The 20496-nt window shown below is 48.0% G+C and overlaps 1 protein-coding gene across 1 annotated transcript in view; it reads right to left on the reverse strand.

The window, feature by feature from the left end:
- The window catches only part of LOC140948540 (protein diaphanous homolog 2-like), a 34291-nt gene extending 31001 nt beyond the window's left edge, over nt 1–3290 (reverse strand). Inside the window, exons 1-3 of the mRNA XM_073397790.1 lie at nt 3096–3290; nt 2766–2957; nt 736–843 (exon numbers count right to left, since the gene is read on the reverse strand). Coding sequence (XP_073253891.1) covers nt 736–843; nt 2766–2957; nt 3096–3143 — 348 coding nt within the window. The 5' untranslated portion in view covers nt 3144–3290. The remainder of the gene's footprint in view (nt 1–735; nt 844–2765; nt 2958–3095) is intronic.
- Between the last annotated feature and the right edge of the window lie 17206 nt (nt 3291–20496).

Consider the following 20496-nt stretch of genomic DNA (forward strand, 5'->3'; position numbering starts at 1 on the left):
AAATATTTGGCCGGTCATCATGACCGGCAACCTGCTGTCCGTTATTTTTAGCCCTGTAAATCTTATTTTCTTATCGGCTGCAAACATATTTACCTCAGGAATAGGAGAGAAGAAATATGAATCATGGGAATCCACATATTATGTGGAGAGGCGTGTGTGGCCAAGTGGTTAACACCTCGAACTCTCGAGCTGGAAGTCTAGGGTTTAAGCCTTGCCCAGAGCATTGTTTCCTTAGACAAGGAACTTTACTCCACTTTGTCTCTCTTCACCCAGGTGTATAAATGGGTACCGGAGACATACTGCTGGGGGGTAATGCTGCGATAGACTAGCATCCTGTCCAGGGGGGAGTAGCAATACTCCTAGGGATGCTTTATGCTACGGAAACCGGAAATAAGTTCTGGACGTTTGGGCCTTTGGCTCGTGCGCACCTTTACCTTATGGGGATATATAAAATCGAATTAAATGTCCAGAAGTACTCCCTTGTCCTAAACAATGAATTTGAATTATGTAAATTTCCTCGCGTCCATCTAACTCCCTTCCGAATGGTTTAAAAACAATCAGCTACTGTCACAACTCACAAATGCGCAGTATCATGACACAGTCCCTTTAAGTTGTCAGTTTCATTTGGTCGTTACTAGCTATTTTTCTTCTCCTGTTTTCTTTTCTCTTTTTTTTGGAAGTTTTGAGGATTTTATCAGCTACCTTTTTTCATTCAAAGAAAATATACTATCTTACCTGCGAGGCCATTTGTCTCCTCTTAAAGTTACAGAGCATTTCAACCTTTGTTTCCGTGTCTCTGTTCCGAATAGGTTCCTTCAAATTTTCTGAAAGATTCATGTCATCCTGCAAGACAATTCAAATAACAAATTACACCATAGTCAACAAATAAATAAAGATAAGCTGACCATTTTCGGGTCAACATTACATGTACATGGTTTTTTGCTCCAGCCTCCTTAACAGAATGGAGCTCATTCTGGTATGGTTTCAAGGATCTGTTCAGCCACAAGTTAGTTGACGTAATCCTAGACTGTCAAAACTGATGCTGTCACAAGAGGTCAATGTTCTCCCTAAATTTTAGCTCAGCAGGTAAGGGACCATTCGTTTCCAGTAAGGCAAAAACCAGAGGTGCACTTTCCTGTGGGGAAGGGGAGTAGTGGAGTGAGGGACATGGCCCTGCCCTTGCCGGGAAATTTAGGAGCTAAGTTCTCTGAAATGTCACTCCCTCATTTTAAGACCTATTTTAAGCAAACTGGCCATTTTTATCTTTAGACAGCAATTTAAAATGTTTGATTCCAATAACTTTACCCTGTCTTCAATGTTCTTTTTCTAAAATGTGTGGCCCATTAAAAGAAAAGCTGTGTATACTTCAGTACTTTTACTTATATATTTATTCATTTTCCTTGTGAGAATCAAATCGGATCACAGCTTACTTTCCTAAAATGTACCTTCATCTTAAATTCATGATTAATACAGCTCGACCAGCTTTAAACCTGATCTACATGTACTCGGAGAATTTCATGGAAAAATGGTTTTAAATATGATAAAAAATATTTTTTCTGTACATCAGGAATCAGCAATGTGGCAAAGTGGTGTAGAAATCAACCAAGCATAAAAGTGGTATGGTTTTAACTAGGTTGAACTGTCTTCCTTTCTTTGTTGGTTGTTGTGGCTTGTTTTTCCTTTATTTATACTTTTAGCAATTATCCTACTTGTATATCTAGTGTACTACATGTACAATGGATCTCAAGTGTGCTTACTTGTCAAGAGCAGTAATCAGTATATTTTGTACAGTAGCAATTTGAGAGCTTTTGAGAAAGTTCAAATATGTATAAACAAGTGACAGAACTGTTCCAAAGTCATTGAAGCAAGACATTGCTACTACCCTGAACGGCTGAAGACTACAACAATAATATTCTTATATTATTTCTGGAACGTTTCTTTTCTACCCATTTTGTCAAAAACTATGTGTACCAATATTTAGCAGAGACTTGCCTTTTGTCCAGTTTCTAATCTATATAAGACAAAATGCCCCCCGCGATAGCTTATTGTACCATAAATATGCGAGCAGTTATTTTTAAGACGAATGTTACTCGTCTATATCCGACGGTATTGTACAATTATAAGTGATCGAAAGCACAGCTCATTTATGAATATTCCACATGATGAACTGATATATTTTACTTCTCAAATCAGCTCATGTTTAGATCATAGCACCGTCGGAAATCTGGCTGATTAGTAGTTTGCATCATGAATAAAGCAATAACAAGTACGAATAATAACTAAACGCAGCCTTCATTGTGAAATGCACAGTAGCATTACTAAATCTCGTTTAATCCCGATGTTATGAACAGATGTAACGTATCGATTGATTTGAAATAATGAATCAGTCCAATGTTGCTAAATATCTCCTCTCATCATGTTTTACCGTGACTTAAATGAACGAGTTATTTTCGACGACTGTTCGGACTCATGAAAACGCAGAGTAAACTTTCAAAGTAAGTTGTGACAAGTCGTTATCCGTCTGAAATATAGGGTAAAGAGGGTATAAGGAGATTCGTGGGTCATCATAGAACCCAAGTATTACCAACTGGGTAAAATAAAAGGTCAGTCACCTTCCGATTATTTTAAAAACAATTCCACAATTTCTTGAATGTAGTTTGAAAGTAGGCATCTATACCCCCTGGCTCAGCTCGATCAGAGCATTACAGCGCGCTCCAGTTCTTATCTTTTCGAACAAGGTTAGAGTAGTGCGATTTAGTACATACCAACATCTTATCAAACATTTTGGAGAATTCGTCCGGAGGTAGCTGTCTTATTCGTTCTATCTCCTCCTCCATCTCCTGGTCAAAAATTGGCTCTTCTTGTGTGCTCTTCAGGCGCTCCTTGGCCTTGTGGCCGTTGATGTCCTTATCTCGACCCCTCTTCTTTTCCTTTCGCATGGATGTGATGCGATTTAGCTAGAAACGATCACACATTATATCAATTATTGCAGCTCTCCCAGCGAGAGACTTGTTTTCCTAAGCGCAGAGCTATTAACGAGCAACAAGGGAAATAAACACAAGCAACATCGATAGGTGCGAGAGCACAAGACTTACCAAGCCGCCACTTTCTTTCGGCGTATTGGCTTGTAGCCTGTCACCCATCTTGGATCCCAGCTCTAAACAATAAAAAAACGCCCTTTGTTCCAAAATAATACTTTTACATGTTTTGATTGCCTCTTTAAGGCAAAAACATAATTGCGGACAGAATGAAGGGAAATTTGTTATAAAATAACGACTACAACCTACGCATGCGTAAGCTCGTCGTTTCAATGACTCCCATGAAACATTTCGGGTAGAAATAATTTGCGTGACTCGGCAAAATCAGTGCTAGTGACTGTCAAGTGATCCATGGCTTGGTATCGGTATCTCTCTGCTAAAATTTCTACCTCGTAAAAATTCAATTCTAATTTACAGAACCTTAAACAACTACAAAAGGGAAACATTTTCACTGTTTCCATACTCTCCATCACACACGTAATCACTGTCACGCAACATTAAACTCCCTACTGGCCCAAAAAAAAAAAACGAGTCTGTTTTCAGTCGATTGTCTTAAAGCAAGAGAGAATAAGTTAGATCATTCTCTCTTGCTAAAAGATAGATCTTAGAAAAAGTTCGAAGGTTTTTTCTTTTTTTCATAAAAAAAAAGTGAAAAAGAAAAATACCATCAGAAGAAAATCGTGATGCGTTCTAAATTAGTCATTATTGTCATCAACGAAAATAATCCTTTCCCTTAGTCAAACAATGCCCTATTGAATTGTTTCCTGTTATGTGAGCACGCAATAAGATGACTTGCAGACGATCACACTCACATACCGGACGGTAAGCAGCTTATGTAAATGACGTGACCTACACCTCCTAGAATTTCCGGAAGAATTAAGCCATTTTAATTTCTGGATTCTCGAAGATATCAATATATGAAAAAGCAAACTGATCCTTACAGCAAGGCGATGAAGAAGTAAACAAAAAAATAAAACAAAAAAATATATACAGTGAAACCTGTATTAAGCGGACACCGTATTGAGCGGACACTCTATTAAGCAGACAGTAACCGAAGTCCCGAAATTTATTTCCCTTATTTCCTTTAAACGAAACCTTTAATAAGCGGACACCTAAAGAGTACCTGAAATGGTAATTTCTATCGTTGCCAACCTGTATTAAACGAACACTTGAAATTAAATTCCACCAACCAACATGCCAGTCACCGAAAATGCGAAACATTGCCTCGAATTGCCACCAACAAATTTTTCGATTTTTACTTTCAAACACGCGACTTGACGAACTTATTTAATTGGTTTCACAGTACAGTATTGTTTTCCATTTCGTTTTGCTTGTATAGAGCTTCTTTCATTCATTTCATTTCTTCTAATTTGAGTTGCAATCAATGTTTATGGTGCTATGATCACTTGGTCCACTTCAATAAAGAAATTAATGTAAACGTACGTAGTCTAGTACGAACGTACGTCTACGTACTTAGTCCCCCGGGCTCTGCCCCCTTGGGCGGAGCACTTAGTCCCCCGGGCTCTGCCCCCTTGGGCGGAGCACTTAGTCCCCCGGGCTCTGCCCCCTTGGGCGGAGCACTTAGTCCCCCGGGCTCTGCCCCCTTGGGCGGAGCACTTAGTCCCCCGGGCTCTGCCCCCTTGGGCGGAGCACTTAGTCCCCCGGGCTCTGCCCCCTTGGGCGGAGCACTTAGTCCCCCGGGCTCTGCCCCCTTGGGCGGAGCACTTAGTCCCCCGGGCTCTGCCCCCTTGGGCGGAGCACTTAGTCCCCCGGGCTCTGCCCCCTTGGGCGGAGCACTTAGTCCCCCGGGCTCTGCCCCCTTGGGCGGAGCACTTAGTCCCCCGGGCTCTGCCCCCTTGGGCGGAGCACTTAGTCCCCCGGGCTCTGCCCCCTTGGGCGGAGCACTTAGTCCCCCGGGCTCTGCCCCCTTGGGCGGAGCACTTAGTCCCCCGGGCTCTGCCCCCTTGGGCGGAGCACTTAGTCCCCCGGGCTCTGCCCCCTTGGGCGGAGCACTTAGTCCCCCGGGCTCTGCCCCCTTGGGCGGAGCACTTAGTCCCCCGGGCTCTGCCCCCTTGGGCGGAGCACTTAGTCCCCCGGGCTCTGCCCCCTTGGGCGGAGCACTTAGTCCCCCGGGCTCTGCCCCCTTGGGCGGAGCACTTAGTCCCCCGGGCTCTGCCCCCTTGGGCGGAGCACTTAGTCCCCCGGGCTCTGCCCCCTTGGGCGGAGCACTTAGTCCCCCGGGCTCTGCCCCCTTGGGCGGAGCACTTAGTCCCCCGGGCTCTGCCCCCTTGGGCGGAGCACTTAGTCCCCCGGGCTCTGCCCCCTTGGGCGGAGCACTTAGTCCCCCGGGCTCTGCCCCCTTGGGCGGAGCACTTAGTCCCCCGGGCTCTGCCCCCTTGGGCGGAGCACTTAGTCCCCCGGGCTCTGCCCCCTTGGGCGGAGCACTTAGTCCCCCGGGCTCTGCCCCCTTGGGCGGAGCACTTAGTCCCCCGGGCTCTGCCCCCTTGGGCGGAGCACTTAGTCCCCCGGGCTCTGCCCCCTTGGGCGGAGCACTTAGTCCCCCGGGCTCTGCCCCCTTGGGCGGAGCACTTAGTCCCCCGGGCTCTGCCCCCTTGGGCGGAGCACTTAGTCCCCCGGGCTCTGCCCCCTTGGGCGGAGCACTTAGTCCCCCGGGCTCTGCCCCCTTGGGCGGAGCACTTAGTCCCCCGGGCTCTGCCCCCTTGGGCGGAGCACTTAGTCCCCCGGGCTCTGCCCCCTTGGGCGGAGCACTTAGTCCCCCGGGCTCTGCCCCCTTGGGCGGAGCACTTAGTCCCCCGGGCTCTGCCCCCTTGGGCGGAGCACTTAGTCCCCCGGGCTCTGCCCCCTTGGGCGGAGCACTTAGTCCCCCGGGCTCTGCCCCCTTGGGCGGAGCACTTAGTCCCCCGGGCTCTGCCCCCTTGGGCGGAGCACTTAGTCCCCCGGGCTCTGCCCCCTTGGGCGGAGCACTTAGTCCCCCGGGCTCTGCCCCCTTGGGCGGAGCACTTAGTCCCCCGGGCTCTGCCCCCTTGGGCGGAGCACTTAGTCCCCCGGGCTCTGCCCCCTTGGGCGGAGCACTTAGTCCCCCGGGCTCTGCCCCCTTGGGCGGAGCACTTAGTCCCCCGGGCTCTGCCCCCTTGGGCGGAGCACTTAGTCCCCCGGGCTCTGCCCCCTTGGGCGGAGCACTTAGTCCCCCGGGCTCTGCCCCCTTGGGCGGAGCACTTAGTCCCCCGGGCTCTGCCCCCTTGGGCGGAGCACTTAGTCCCCCGGGCTCTGCCCCCTTGGGCGGAGCACTTAGTCCCCCGGGCTCTGCCCCCTTGGGCGGAGCACTTAGTCCCCCGGGCTCTGCCCCCTTGGGCGGAGCACTTAGTCCCCCGGGCTCTGCCCCCTTGGGCGGAGCACTTAGTCCCCCGGGCTCTGCCCCCTTGGGCGGAGCACTTAGTCCCCCGGGCTCTGCCCCCTTGGGCGGAGCACTTAGTCCCCCGGGCTCTGCCCCCTTGGGCGGAGCACTTAGTCCCCCGGGCTCTGCCCCCTTGGGCGGAGCACTTAGTCCCCCGGGCTCTGCCCCCTTGGGCGGAGCACTTAGTCCCCCGGGCTCTGCCCCCTTGGGCGGAGCACTTAGTCCCCCGGGCTCTGCCCCCTTGGGCGGAGCACTTAGTCCCCCGGGCTCTGCCCCCTTGGGCGGAGCACTTAGTCCCCCGGGCTCTGCCCCCTTGGGCGGAGCACTTAGTCCCCCGGGCTCTGCCCCCTTGGGCGGAGCACTTAGTCCCCCGGGCTCTGCCCCCTTGGGCGGAGCACTTAGTCCCCCGGGCTCTGCCCCCTTGGGCGGAGCACTTAGTCCCCCGGGCTCTGCCCCCTTGGGCGGAGCACTTAGTCCCCCGGGCTCTGCCCCCTTGGGCGGAGCACTTAGTCCCCCGGGCTCTGCCCCCTTGGGCGGAGCACTTAGTCCCCCGGGCTCTGCCCCCTTGGGCGGAGCACTTAGTCCCCCGGGCTCTGCCCCCTTGGGCGGAGCACTTAGTCCCCCGGGCTCTGCCCCCTTGGGCGGAGCACTTAGTCCCCCGGGCTCTGCCCCCTTGGGCGGAGCACTTAGTCCCCCGGGCTCTGCCCCCTTGGGCGGAGCACTTAGTCCCCCGGGCTCTCCCCCCTTGGGCGGAGCACTTAGTCCCCCGGGCTCTCCCCCCTTGGGCGGAGCACTTAGTCCCCCGGGCTCTCCCCCCTTGGGCGGAGCACTTAGTCCCCCGGGCTCTCCCCCCTTGGGCGGAGCACTTAGTCCCCCGGGCTCTCCCCCCTTGGGCGGAGCACTTAGTCCCCCGGGCTCTCCCCCCTTGGGCGGAGCACTTAGTCCCCCGGGCTCTCCCCCCTTGGGCGGAGCACTTAGTCCCCCGGGCTCTCCCCCCTTGGGCGGAGCACTTAGTCCCCCGGGCTCTCCCCCCTTGGGCGGAGCACTTAGTCCCCCGGGCTCTCCCCCCTTGGGCGGAGCACTTAGTCCCCCGGGCTCTCCCCCCTTGGGCGGAGCACTTAGTCCCCCGGGCTCTCCCCCCTTGGGCGGAGCACTTAGTCCCCCGGGCTCTCCCCCCTTGGGCGGAGCACTTAGTCCCCCGGGCTCTCCCCCCTTGGGCGGAGCACTTAGTCCCCCGGGCTCTCCCCCCTTGGGCGGAGCACTTAGTCCCCGGGGCTCTCCCCCCTTGGGCGGAGCACTTAGTCCCCGGGGCTCTCCCCCCTTGGGCGGAGCACTTAGTCCCCGGGGCTCTCCCCCCTTGGGCGGAGCACTTAGTCCCCGGGGCTCTCCCCCCTTGGGCGGAGCACTTAGTCCCCGGGGCTCTCCCCCCTTGGGCGGAGCACTTAGTCCCCGGGGCTCTCCCCCCTTGGGCGGAGCACTTAGTCCCCGGGGCTCTCCCCCCTTGGGCGGAGCACTTAGTCCCCGGGGCTCTCCCCCCTTGGGCGGAGCACTTAGTCCCCGGGGCTCTCCCCCCTTGGGCGGAGCACTTAGTCCCCGGGGCTCTCCCCCCTTGGGCGGAGCACTTAGTCCCCGGGGCTCTCCCCCCTTGGGCGGAGCACTTAGTCCCCGGGGCTCTCCCCCCTTGGGCGGAGCACTTAGTCCCCGGGGCTCTCCCCCCTTGGGCGGAGCACTTAGTCCCCGGGGCTCTCCCCCCTTGGGCGGAGCACTTAGTCCCCGGGGCTCTCCCCCCTTGGGCGGAGCACTTAGTCCCCGGGGCTCTCCCCCCTTGGGCGGAGCACTTAGTCCCCGGGGCTCTCCCCCCTTGGGCGGAGCACTTAGTCCCCGGGGCTCTCCCCCCTTGGGCGGAGCACTTAGTCCCCGGGGCTCTCCCCCCTTGGGCGGAGCACTTAGTCCCCGGGGCTCTCCCCCCTTGGGCGGAGCACTTAGTCCCCGGGGCTCTCCCCCCTTGGGCGGAGCACTTAGTCCCCGGGGCTCTCCCCCCTTGGGCGGAGCACTTAGTCCCCGGGGCTCTCCCCCCTTGGGCGGAGCACTTAGTCCCCGGGGCTCTCCCCCCTTGGGCGGAGCACTTAGTCCCCGGGGCTCTCCCCCCTTGGGCGGAGCACTTAGTCCCCGGGGCTCTCCCCCCTTGGGCGGAGCACTTAGTCCCCGGGGCTCTCCCCCCTTGGGCGGAGCACTTAGTCCCCGGGGCTCTCCCCCCTTGGGCGGAGCACTTAGTCCCCGGGGCTCTCCCCCCTTGGGCGGAGCACTTAGTCCCCGGGGCTCTCCCCCCTTGGGCGGAGCACTTAGTCCCCGGGGCTCTCCCCCCTTGGGCGGAGCACTTAGTCCCCGGGGCTCTCCCCCCTTGGGCGGAGCACTTAGTCCCCGGGGCTCTCCCCCCTTGGGCGGAGCACTTAGTCCCCGGGGCTCTCCCCCCTTGGGCGGAGCACTTAGTCCCCGGGGCTCTCCCCCCTTGGGCGGAGCACTTAGTCCCCGGGGCTCTCCCCCCTTGGGCGGAGCACTTAGTCCCCGGGGCTCTCCCCCCTTGGGCGGAGCACTTAGTCCCCGGGGCTCTCCCCCCTTGGGCGGAGCACTTAGTCCCCGGGGCTCTCCCCCCTTGGGCGGAGCACTTAGTCCCCGGGGCTCTCCCCCCTTGGGCGGAGCACTTAGTCCCCGGGGCTCTCCCCCCTTGGGCGGAGCACTTAGTCCCCGGGGCTCTCCCCCCTTGGGCGGAGCACTTAGTCCCCGGGGCTCTCCCCCCTTGGGCGGAGCACTTAGTCCCCGGGGCTCTCCCCCCTTGGGCGGAGCACTTAGTCCCCGGGGCTCTCCCCCCTTGGGCGGAGCACTTAGTCCCCGGGGCTCTCCCCCCTTGGGCGGAGCACTTAGTCCCCGGGGCTCTCCCCCCTTGGGCGGAGCACTTAGTCCCCGGGGCTCTCCCCCCTTGGGCGGAGCACTTAGTCCCCGGGGCTCTCCCCCCTTGGGCGGAGCACTTAGTCCCCGGGGCTCTCCCCCCTTGGGCGGAGCACTTAGTCCCCGGGGCTCTCCCCCCTTGGGCGGAGCACTTAGTCCCCGGGGCTCTCCCCCCTTGGGCGGAGCACTTAGTCCCCGGGGCTCTCCCCCCTTGGGCGGAGCACTTAGTCCCCGGGGCTCTCCCCCCTTGGGCGGAGCACTTAGTCCCCGGGGCTCTCCCCCCTTGGGCGGAGCACTTAGTCCCCGGGGCTCTCCCCCCTTGGGCGGAGCACTTAGTCCCCGGGGCTCTCCCCCCTTGGGCGGAGCACTTAGTCCCCGGGGCTCTCCCCCCTTGGGCGGAGCACTTAGTCCCCGGGGCTCTCCCCCCTTGGGCGGAGCACTTAGTCCCCGGGGCTCTCCCCCCTTGGGCGGAGCACTTAGTCCCCGGGGCTCTCCCCCCTTGGGCGGAGCACTTAGTCCCCGGGGCTCTCCCCCCTTGGGCGGAGCACTTAGTCCCCGGGGCTCTCCCCCCTTGGGCGGAGCACTTAGTCCCCGGGGCTCTCCCCCCTTGGGCGGAGCACTTAGTCCCCGGGGCTCTCCCCCCTTGGGCGGAGCACTTAGTCCCCGGGGCTCTCCCCCCTTGGGCGGAGCACTTAGTCCCCGGGGCTCTCCCCCCTTGGGCGGAGCACTTAGTCCCCGGGGCTCTCCCCCCTTGGGCGGAGCACTTAGTCCCCGGGGCTCTCCCCCCTTGGGCGGAGCACTTAGTCCCCGGGGCTCTCCCCCCTTGGGCGGAGCACTTAGTCCCCGGGGCTCTCCCCCCTTGGGCGGAGCACTTAGTCCCCGGGGCTCTCCCCCCTTGGGCGGAGCACTTAGTCCCCGGGGCTCTCCCCCCTTGGGCGGAGCACTTAGTCCCCGGGGCTCTCCCCCCTTGGGCGGAGCACTTAGTCCCCAGGGCTCTCCCCCCTTGGGCGGAGCACTTAGTCCCCAGGGCTCTCCCCCCTTGGGCGGAGCACTTAGTCCCCAGGGCTCAATGAAAGGTGATGTAATGAAACTTACCTGGTTACTTACCTTTTTTTACCTACCTTTTTTTGTGTTCTTCTTGATAGTAGGTATGCTCTAGGTGTAGTTTTGTTATATTTTTTCCTCTTTATTTCTCTCTTTAGTTGTTGGTTTACTCTGAGGAATTTAGCTTTGGGTAGGGTTTCGTTTGTCCCCGAAACCGAACTTTCTTTACTGAATTTAAAAGAGTAAACTTCTTTTAGATATTTGTAGTTTTCTCTGTCAGGCCTTTAGAGGTTTAATTTATATCTAAATACAACATGCAGTTGTCTAGGGGTATATACCAAACCAGAATTGTCAAAAAATGTCTTATGATAATTATTGAAAAGAAAGATGCAACATGAAAAGAAATATAGTTTAATCGCTTAGCCTCGAAACGTTTTTAAAAATAATGACCGAGCGCGTGATTTTCCATAGTTCTAGACTGACCAGCAGGTTATCATTATGGCCACTGATTTGAAACAGTAGGTTATTAGTTGTAATAATGATCTTCTGTTCCACCTCAACGACCTGTTCTTAAAATTTATTCAATTAATAACCTGTTTAAAGCAATGGAAAATTGCATGAAGACCCGACTAACCTACTGAGCTGTGCAAAAAAATGAACTTACCATAGGTTTGGTATATACGGAATAAATGACAGACACAAATTAGTTGGCTGCATATCCTTGTTAAGGACCGTGGCAGTACTTTTATTGTTATTTTGAAGACTTTCTTGCAAGGCAAATTGTTCTGCTTTTCTTTATGGTGAGGCAGTACCTGTTAAAAAATGGAAAGTGTTATTTGTTGTTGTAAATACTACCGTTCAAATGTGTTAAGAATTGCACTCCGAATTAACCTTATTCTCTTGGTTAACTGGTTTCTCGTTACCTTCAGTTCTATTCACATCTGTCTTGCCCCTCGCACGACTATTATCTTACGTCAGCCTGAACCGTCCCGGGAAGCATTGTAATTCTTTTCTGGTGCAAGCTAAGCACTCTACGCCAAAATTACCAATAGTTGGTTTGTTGTGACCGCGTTTGTGCGGCATAAAAGTATAATTTACCTTCAAATCGTACATTAAACAAGGTCGCGGTTAATCAAGTATAGAAGCATATAGTCTGAGTCAGAATAATAAAAAACTGTCCAACGTTTGAAGTTTATTCAGCATAAGTGAAGCCACAGAAGTGAACACTTCTTTAACCAAAGCGAAAAATTCTAACTACAGAGACCGTCAACAAAATAGGCCTATTTGACCCTAACAATCGCAACTCTCGTTTATCTTGTTGACTTCACGTAAACCGGCTTTATTGCATTTTTGTCCCTCCAGTTCAACATTCATCGAGCCAACGGCAACATAACAAAGGGGACCATGTATGTTCACAGGTAACATCGGGCGACAATAATACGCAGAGGGAAGAACTATGACAGAAAATCAGTGATGTAAAGTCTAAAAGAATAATTTCTTTCTGCAGCAAATATAACCAGTAAGACCCGTCAAAGCAATCTGGACGCTTATCACCGTTTCTTTAAATTGACTTATGATGTTTTTCAGAAGAGAAAGTAAAGTATAACGTAACCAAAAGTTAAAGTTCACCTAAGAACAAACCTGCTGTTTTCGAGGAGGCAGAAGAGAATCTTGACTTTCATTCCAGACCAGAGATCGCCTGGCTGAGATTGGTCTTCACTACACCGCAGGCAATGCAAGGTACGGAAGTTTGTGGCTCTAAACACAGTTAAATCAAGTTGAAATTGGTGTCTCCATTTATACGGTCGCTCGATTAAAATTCAAACCAGTACGAGAAATGTTTTTGATAAATCTTTTCTTGAAATTGTACGTGAGAAAAGCACGCACTCTATCCTTCAACAATAGGCAATCAAAGCATAGATTGGTCACATTCAAAGAGAAAAGTTTGCCGACTCGATCGATTACATAACGTAGCTCTTGGTTGAAAACAGTATACTAGTGGATAAGCATAGGACTTGACAATACGTTGAGAAAAACAGTACTCAGTTCATCAATAAACAATTATACTAACGGTTGAATTAGACGCATTCTAAAAAAAAATGCCGACTTGATTAAAACTTGACAAATCGATGACAAAACTGGCTAGTGAATGAGTAGACAATAGGCCTTTCGCCCCAAGAGAACTTGAGAACAATGGTAATGCAAAATTTTGGAGGGACAACAAAGAGTATTAAGGTATTTTTGAAAAAGGCCTTTAGTCGTGTGAATTACCACAAGCAAGCCCTGAATAAATTTAAAAGTACCGGGAAAGAAAATACAAACTTTCTAATCTTCTCGGTAGACAATAAAAGCGAGGAAAGTTGAGGAAAACTAATGTTAAAGAATTGCTAGCACAGGCCGTTTTGACTCCTACCATTTGATTGCTCAGGGGTGTTGATCACCGCCATCAGTTTGACAAAACTAATGAATATGCGAAGACTACAATAGCCTGTTTTTCACCCGCTGGTCACGACTAAAGTGATGAATACGCTCTATAATAAAAATATCAAGTTTGAACGTGACATCAGTGACGCAATCAAGAAGAAAAGTTAGCAGAATCGATTAAGACTTGACAAATTGATGACAAAACTAGCTAGTCAGAATGAATAGACTTCAAACTTGATGATTGCCGTATTCACCAACTCTTATAAACGAAAACGTACTGGGAAAGTAAAAGTATAAACTTTCAAAACTTCTTGATAAAAATTGCTTGTTCAGAAAAGTCCCTTTTATCGCAAGGTCACACAAAAATTATTTTGACTCACAACATCTGATTGCTCAGTGATAATAGCCAATTTACAATGGATATAAACACCTTTTGAAAATCATTGCCGGAACAGAAACCAATATTATCGTGGTGGTAACAAAAACCGACACCGATAAAACGCCTCTTGAACTCATTAACAATTTATCGCCAAACAAACAAAGGCATCTTACTGACGCAAAAGACTGTTATTATGTGAGAACTATATCACACACTCAAAATGTGCCCCTGTTATGCTAAATGCTCCATTATAATTAACATAAAACTGCTCCTTTCGCATGATTTTCTTCGCTCTGTTGTTGAGACGACTACGGACTTGATTGTGATGTTGACGAACTGGAAATTCTGTAACCAGCCGTGATCTTAAAATGTGGTATAAGTCGGGCTGGTTTTGTGTCACGTACAAAAATCCTTCGGGTTTGGCAAAGTTTTTATACTAAAACACAAAAAGTTAAAGAAATCAGTTCCACTATTATATCCTCTAGCATGTCTTCAACACTTCTTATTGAATTGCGGTCGTTTCGTCCGAAGGCGTTCGCTCAGGACTTAAGTCTATTTGCCCGATCACATACAACACTCTACAACATGGTGAAACTACTTCTCCGAGATATTATTTTAGTAAACCTTGGATTCCACATGTGCAGTCACTGTCTTTTTATGCTTATTTCTTTCTCAGGCTCAAAGAACACATCGGGCGAATCGACTTAGTCTGAGCGAACTGCCATCGGAAGAGGCTGACTGATTTCCAGTATACAAAACACAGGTCACAAGTCACAGTTCACTTGTGCAGATCACTGCTCCATTGGTAAATACCTGACAAAAGCAGTTTCTGTTTCGGATTGTGATTAAAGTTAGAGACACTTTTAATGTTGTTTATTTACCGTAGCACAGTGACCTGGACTCTAACCTGCATTAGTGACCTGTGACCGGCGTTTTGTACCTGCCGCTTTGCTTCCCTAAGATGGCTTGCTGAAACAGCCTCCTCCTCAGGCGCTTCGTTTTTCGCAAGGTAGAGGCGAGCGACTGGTGATGAACCGCAAGGGACCATGGGAAGACGAAGTCTCGCTCGTTGTCTCCTTCCCGTCTTCCTTTGCGCGCACATTTTCATCGAGAGAGAGAGAGAGAGAGACGTCTGGGTACGAGGCAGTTGCTGAAATGTCTCCCGGCAGAACGTGGACAACGCCAAGTTCTTCTTTCGTTTTGAAATTTTGCAGTCATCTCTTATTTACTTCTTATTTCGCTTGGAGAGATCCAATTATGAAAGAAAAGTTGATACTAGCCTTCTAAATTAGTTAGGTTGAAAATGGCAGATTTCTTATTTACAGGGCAGGAATTAAAGAAATCAGAGTTTCAACAGGGATCGCGCTTAGGGTTGTGCGTTAAAGAAACATTATGGTAATGAAAACAGTGATGGATTCTTGATTCCACGCTTTGATTTCCGGATTCCAGTAGCCTGTGTACAGACCCCCCCCCCCCCCCTTCCCCTCAGTAAAAATCGAATCCGATTTTTACTGAGGGGAGGGGGGTCTAGCCTGTACACAGGCTAGATTCCAGTTGAGCGAGCACATAGACCCCCTTTCCCACCCCTTCCAACGTGCTGCGCGAGCCGATATTCTTTGCACCTATTTCTTCATTCCATGGTTCAAATATACTGATGTAATTCATGTATTCATCATTTCATACATGTATTTAAACTATGAGCAGATTCCCTTGTAGCAACCGTATTTAATCGATTCAACCCCCTTCTATTAAAAGCCGCAGATATATACAAGCAAAATTTCCAGTAATCGACCCCCCCAGAAAAAAACGCTTCACCCAATTAGATGAACGCGAGGTCTTTTTCGAGGATTATAGGAAAGATACGGTATAAGGCTTGGTCATCTTTCGCAATCCAGACATTTACAATTCTACCGAGAATAATATTTACGAATGATTTCCCGTAACTGTTCTCAATGCTTTAAGAAATGTGACTTCCAAATAAATGCCGCATCGGAAACGCTGAACATTAAGGGTGATAATTTTATTAAGGCCGCGGGGCTTAACCGAGTAAATACGGTTTGCCGTTGAAACTTTTTATTGTTTATAACCTCAGAAATATTGACAAATTCCAGAGGGCAAATGTAACTGTTATAAGCGTATGCTGGAAATGAATTTACCCATATTTTTGGCTAGAAACTGAGAGTAATGCGCATTTTCATGTATTGCTGCTCGCGCACGGGCCACCTGATTGGCTTAGACGAAGCCAGAAATGTCAAAACAGTCCAATCACTTGTGCGCAAAGTTGCTAAGCGCGTTAATTAGGGAAAAAACAGCTAAATGTAGGTTATCTTCTTGACAATTATCATAATATCGGCACCTAGCTTGATCACTTTTCTAGTAGTAGACAATCTTTGGGTGCGAGATGAACTTCCTCGTAACTATCGTCGTGGTAGTCACTGGAATTGAAGGAGGTAAGAGATCAATTTCTGTTTTTTTTCGAAATTTCTGACATTGTCACGGCGCCACTACCTTATATGCTCTCTACCAAGGATGAGTTGAATACATATTTATATTTTTAATATTTATTTATTGTATTAATTTAACTAGAAAGATCCGAGACCTGATAACATTTCTGTAGCTCCAATAATCAAACATAGTGGGCCCTCAAATGGGGTTCACCTTCACTGATCTTCATCGACATCATTCTGGTCTTAAAAGTACAGTTTTCATGAATGCTTTTGCTTTCCCAAGCGCTTTTTTAACCACCTGATTTGAGTTTACATGCAAATAATTTGTCATGATGAGTGTCATTTACGACATCCGGCGGTAGTTTATTTGTCGGATGCCAGCGAACGTAAAAAGCTGGCAAGCGTGAGGTAACTTTAATATCGCGGAAACCAATGTTGCAATTCCATTTTAAAAACAAACTTCTATAATTAAACTTACCGGCTACCTTAAGCTCAATATAAGAGAGGTATATTGACCCAGCATATAGAATTGAAATAGAGGGCCGGTTGACTTATGAAAATGCGGTGTTAGCAGGGATGTAACACGGAAGCATGTCAGCCTTAAAGTCCCAGTCTAGAAACAACTTGAAACTTGATGACAAAATAAATTGGCCACAAGAAGAAATCTAAAGCGAGATCTCTTCGTCAGTGCTTCCTTTGTCACAATGCACCTGAGAAATATAATTTGGGGGGGGGGGGAGGTAATGCAATTCATAGACAAGGCTGAAAAGCTCTTGCGAGAAGAGAATTGTTTCAGTAAACCATCGGACGCCCACGTTCTTCAGGGAAAAAAAAAACTTCTGAATTTGGTCATTTGACGATGCTGCTGTAGGTGTGCTAGAAAATGTATCCAAAAAAAAAAAAACGCGCATGTAATCGATTAGGTATTTTGTTAATTCGCTTCGCCTTATTTGGGATGAATTTATTTCCAGCATGGGCCTTTGCCCTTTAGATTTGTTTGATGTTTTAAACGACGGCTTCATGTGCGCACTGTAAATAAATCCACCCTTTGTTTTTTTAGCTTTTACTGGCTGTCTGGCTTAGAGGACTAACATCCCCAAGATAACAAAATACTCATAGCACAAGTCGAATTCATTAAAAACCGAAATGCCTCAAAGAAGCAGAAATCGTGGCGTTTTGAATAATTAGAAAAAATAAGTTGCAACGACGTCGCGGTAAACTGGTTAATTTTTTAGCGGCCTTAACCTGTAATTGCACAGAAGTAGTAAAATGATGCCATCGTGCAATTAAATGGCTTATAGAGCGTTTTCACATGACGTTACGGCGACCATACTGGTGTTTCAAGACAGGGAAATCGTCATCTGTGAAACATCAGATTTACTAGAATACATATTACAAGTGCTCCTCACTGCAAGTTGTGGGCGGATTGGATCGTTTTATTCAGCCCAACGTAACTATAACTATAGCTATTCACAATCTTGTCAACGTTCTCAGAGAAAAAAATGGAAGAATACCTTTTACCCTTTAGAGAGAAAAGGAAAGAATATTTTCCAAAATTTTACTCAGAACATGCATCTTAAGTTTATACGAACAAGGTGAATTTCTGACTGTCAAGGCAAAAATCTTGAATCAGGTGTAAGCGAGGCTTGCAATGACATCAAGCTTTTAAATCATTTTGTATTGATGAGACTATTTTGTAAAACAAGATGCAACGTTTACAATCATGTTGCCTAGGCACAGATATAAACACAGGTCATGCAGTCGAAGGTCAAAAAGACCCAAATATGTTTGCCCCTCTACGGTGAAGTGAAGTCAAATTCTTGTACTGTAATGAGGATGCTAGTAATTAAGAACCTGTGGGCTAAATTTTTTTCGGAAAGTAAAAAAAAAATTGGGGATCTAGAGTAGCGTGTGTGTGTTTCTTACCCTGCTAGCAGAGTCGCTTCGATCTTTCCTAGATAAGTCAGGAAAGAGGAAGCGAAGAGGCCGATTTATCTAGGAAGATCGAAGGAGACTCTGTTCCCAGGGTATGTGTTTCTTTACTCACTGTGCAGTACGTCGTAGTTTCCTAGTTTTAAGTATTTTCTCATTTTAGACTAGTATCAAACACCTTTAGTTTTCTACTAAGGGAAATGTGGACCATCTTTGATAAAATACATAGCCTGAATTCAAAGTAGCACAAGAATCAGTTATTTCCCGTTTTTAGACTAAACGGATTAAACTCTTTTACAAGCTATTCATACTCGTATACGATTGTCAGTTTTCACAACAAGTTAAAAACTGTTTAATCTAATAACGAAAGACTTTATTTCTTACCTCTTATTTCTGTAAGAAAAATTACTATAAATAGTTTCTGTTTGAAACGCGTAATGCTTGCACAATACACTACAACGATGCGCGATATTAAAGGATAAATCGGAACAAGAAGTCCACACTTGAACTGTAATGGCAAAAAGAACTTTTGACTTGGTTCGCTTCTTAGAGTAAATTTTAAGAAACTTAGATTGTTATTCGAAAAGTTATTCTGATTTTATTTTAAAAAAATCCTCACCGATTGCTGGATTTTATGGAAGCATGCATTGGAACACGCAATGTACCCATTCCCTGCCATTCTGCCAATTGCAATCACAAATTGAGATTGACAGGCTCGCATTCTGATCCGGTGAAGTAAAACTGTTTTCTTAAATCTCAGCAGGAGGCCTTCAGTCATCAGTTATGATCATCGATATCTTTACCGGTTAATTTGTTTTTCACAGCGTTCTGTCTGGTGATATCTGACTGAACAAATGCCAGGTAATCACTAAAACGGTTCACTCCTAAAATTGTGCTATTTTGTGCCGGCGGTCGTTTGCAGTCCTGATGAAGGTGACAAAGCAAGGTTTTAAAAAGTGATTTTGCTCCCGAGCTAGCAACTGTCCCGATAACCACAAAAGGAGGAACATTCCTAAGACTCGCGACTCACATCATTCTTATTTACATGAAAAAGCTTGGAGTTGAATGATGCAACACTCTTCTCCGAGTGACGGTGCAATTTTTTGTATTACAAGAGTAGGGTAGCTTAAGTTACTTAAGTTACCCGTTAAGGACGAAGTGAAAGAGCAAGCGACGTATTAATATTAGCAAGGGGTAAATGTCTTGAAGCCATACTAAATCCCCTTTTATATACTTAACCAAGACTAAAATACGTTTTCTGGAAAGCGTGCATACTAAGTCAGGCTTGTCAACTCTTTCAAAGTATTTTCAATTTTACCTCACAATCTGTCAATTAGAATAGAGCAATACTATGAATTCACTTAAAAAATCGGTTGATCAACAAACAAGTGCACCTCTGTGGCCTGTGGGGGGGGGGGGGGGGTCTGTGCAAGTGCACTCGTGGCACCCCCGGCGCACCTGCTTCAAATCTCAACATACGAGTTTTTTTTTTTTTTTTTTTTGATGCTTCAACACTTTATTGCAAACATTACAAAGTATTACTAAACAAAACATTGAATAAATACTTAAATAAATTACACTACTTTACACAAAAGAGCCATGGTGATTATATAATTAAAACTTATAGTAAGCACAGGAGAGGTTTCCATAGAGAGTGAAACTTGTTAATTAGCCCTTTGGATTGGAATATGCATTTATGTACAATTAGCTTGCCTTTAACTAATCATGATTGTTTATGGAAACGATAGCTTGTGATAAGTGGCTCCCATTGCGCATAAGTTACAGAAGGATAACAACAACAACACGAAACAACACATAGAAACACTTTACCTCCTCGAAGGAGTTCACGAGTTTGGCCGTGCGTGGTTCCAAAAACCTCGAACTAGCAACAGACGGCGATTAAAGTTCTCCCGCTAATAGCATTTTTACTTTTACATTTCTCTTTCCATTTTCTTCAGCTCTTCGTTTCTGACAGTTATAACGCGTTTAGACGAAAGACTTTCTACCCATTTGTTTGGGCGAAACCTATCGTAAAGAAGGCTTGTTCAGGAGAACTCAGAAAAGCGTCTACTCCATAGGCTCGTCCTCGTCCCAGTTCATCTCAACAAAGAAGGAGGAAAAGGAAATAACTGAATGGCATTTCAAAGCATTAAAAAGTGGATAAATGACCATAAATGAGGCTTTGATGCTACAAAATTGTATAAAAACAACAAACAAACGCCAACATGTCAAAAGTTAAACCAAGTTTTATCGCTTTTAAGACCAGGGAGTTTTAAGTTCCACGACATATTCTTTTAATAATTTTCAATGGTTTTCATTTAATTATTTATTTATTTATCCTTATTATTATTTATTTATTTATCGTTTATTCATATTTTACTGTTATCATTTTTTTCTCGGAAATATTATCTCAATAGAGCTACCCCGTAAATTCGAGTTAAAATAAAATTTATGTTATGTTATGTTGAAGGGGCTACTTAGGAGACTTGGTACTCTGAGATCCCATCTGTCGTTATTGTCTTAGCCTTTGATTTTATCCGGAGTCACAGTCGGTACACGCCATGTGTATGTATGTCTTGTGTAATGGTGGGCAATTTCGTTTCTAGTTTCTCAACAAGGAGGGATTTCGTCACCAAACTTCAACCTAGCTGTTTATTTTTACATTAAAAAAAGCAAAGATATTTGTTTTGAAAAGTATCTCTAAATCGATTCTTATAAGGTGCTTATTTTTCGAGAAAATTAGCAGATCAGTTGGCCATCGGAGAGTGACTGCTTAAAAACACACGTTTGTGAGAGAGGACGGAGGAGGGGGGTGGGGTTGGAACCCGGGGAAATAGGGTCGGGGTAGGAGGAGTACGATAGGCGAGAGAG

Source organism: Porites lutea, chromosome 9, assembly GCF_958299795.1.
Source record: "Porites lutea chromosome 9, jaPorLute2.1, whole genome shotgun sequence".
Taxonomy (NCBI): Eukaryota; Metazoa; Cnidaria; class Anthozoa; order Scleractinia; family Poritidae; genus Porites; species Porites lutea.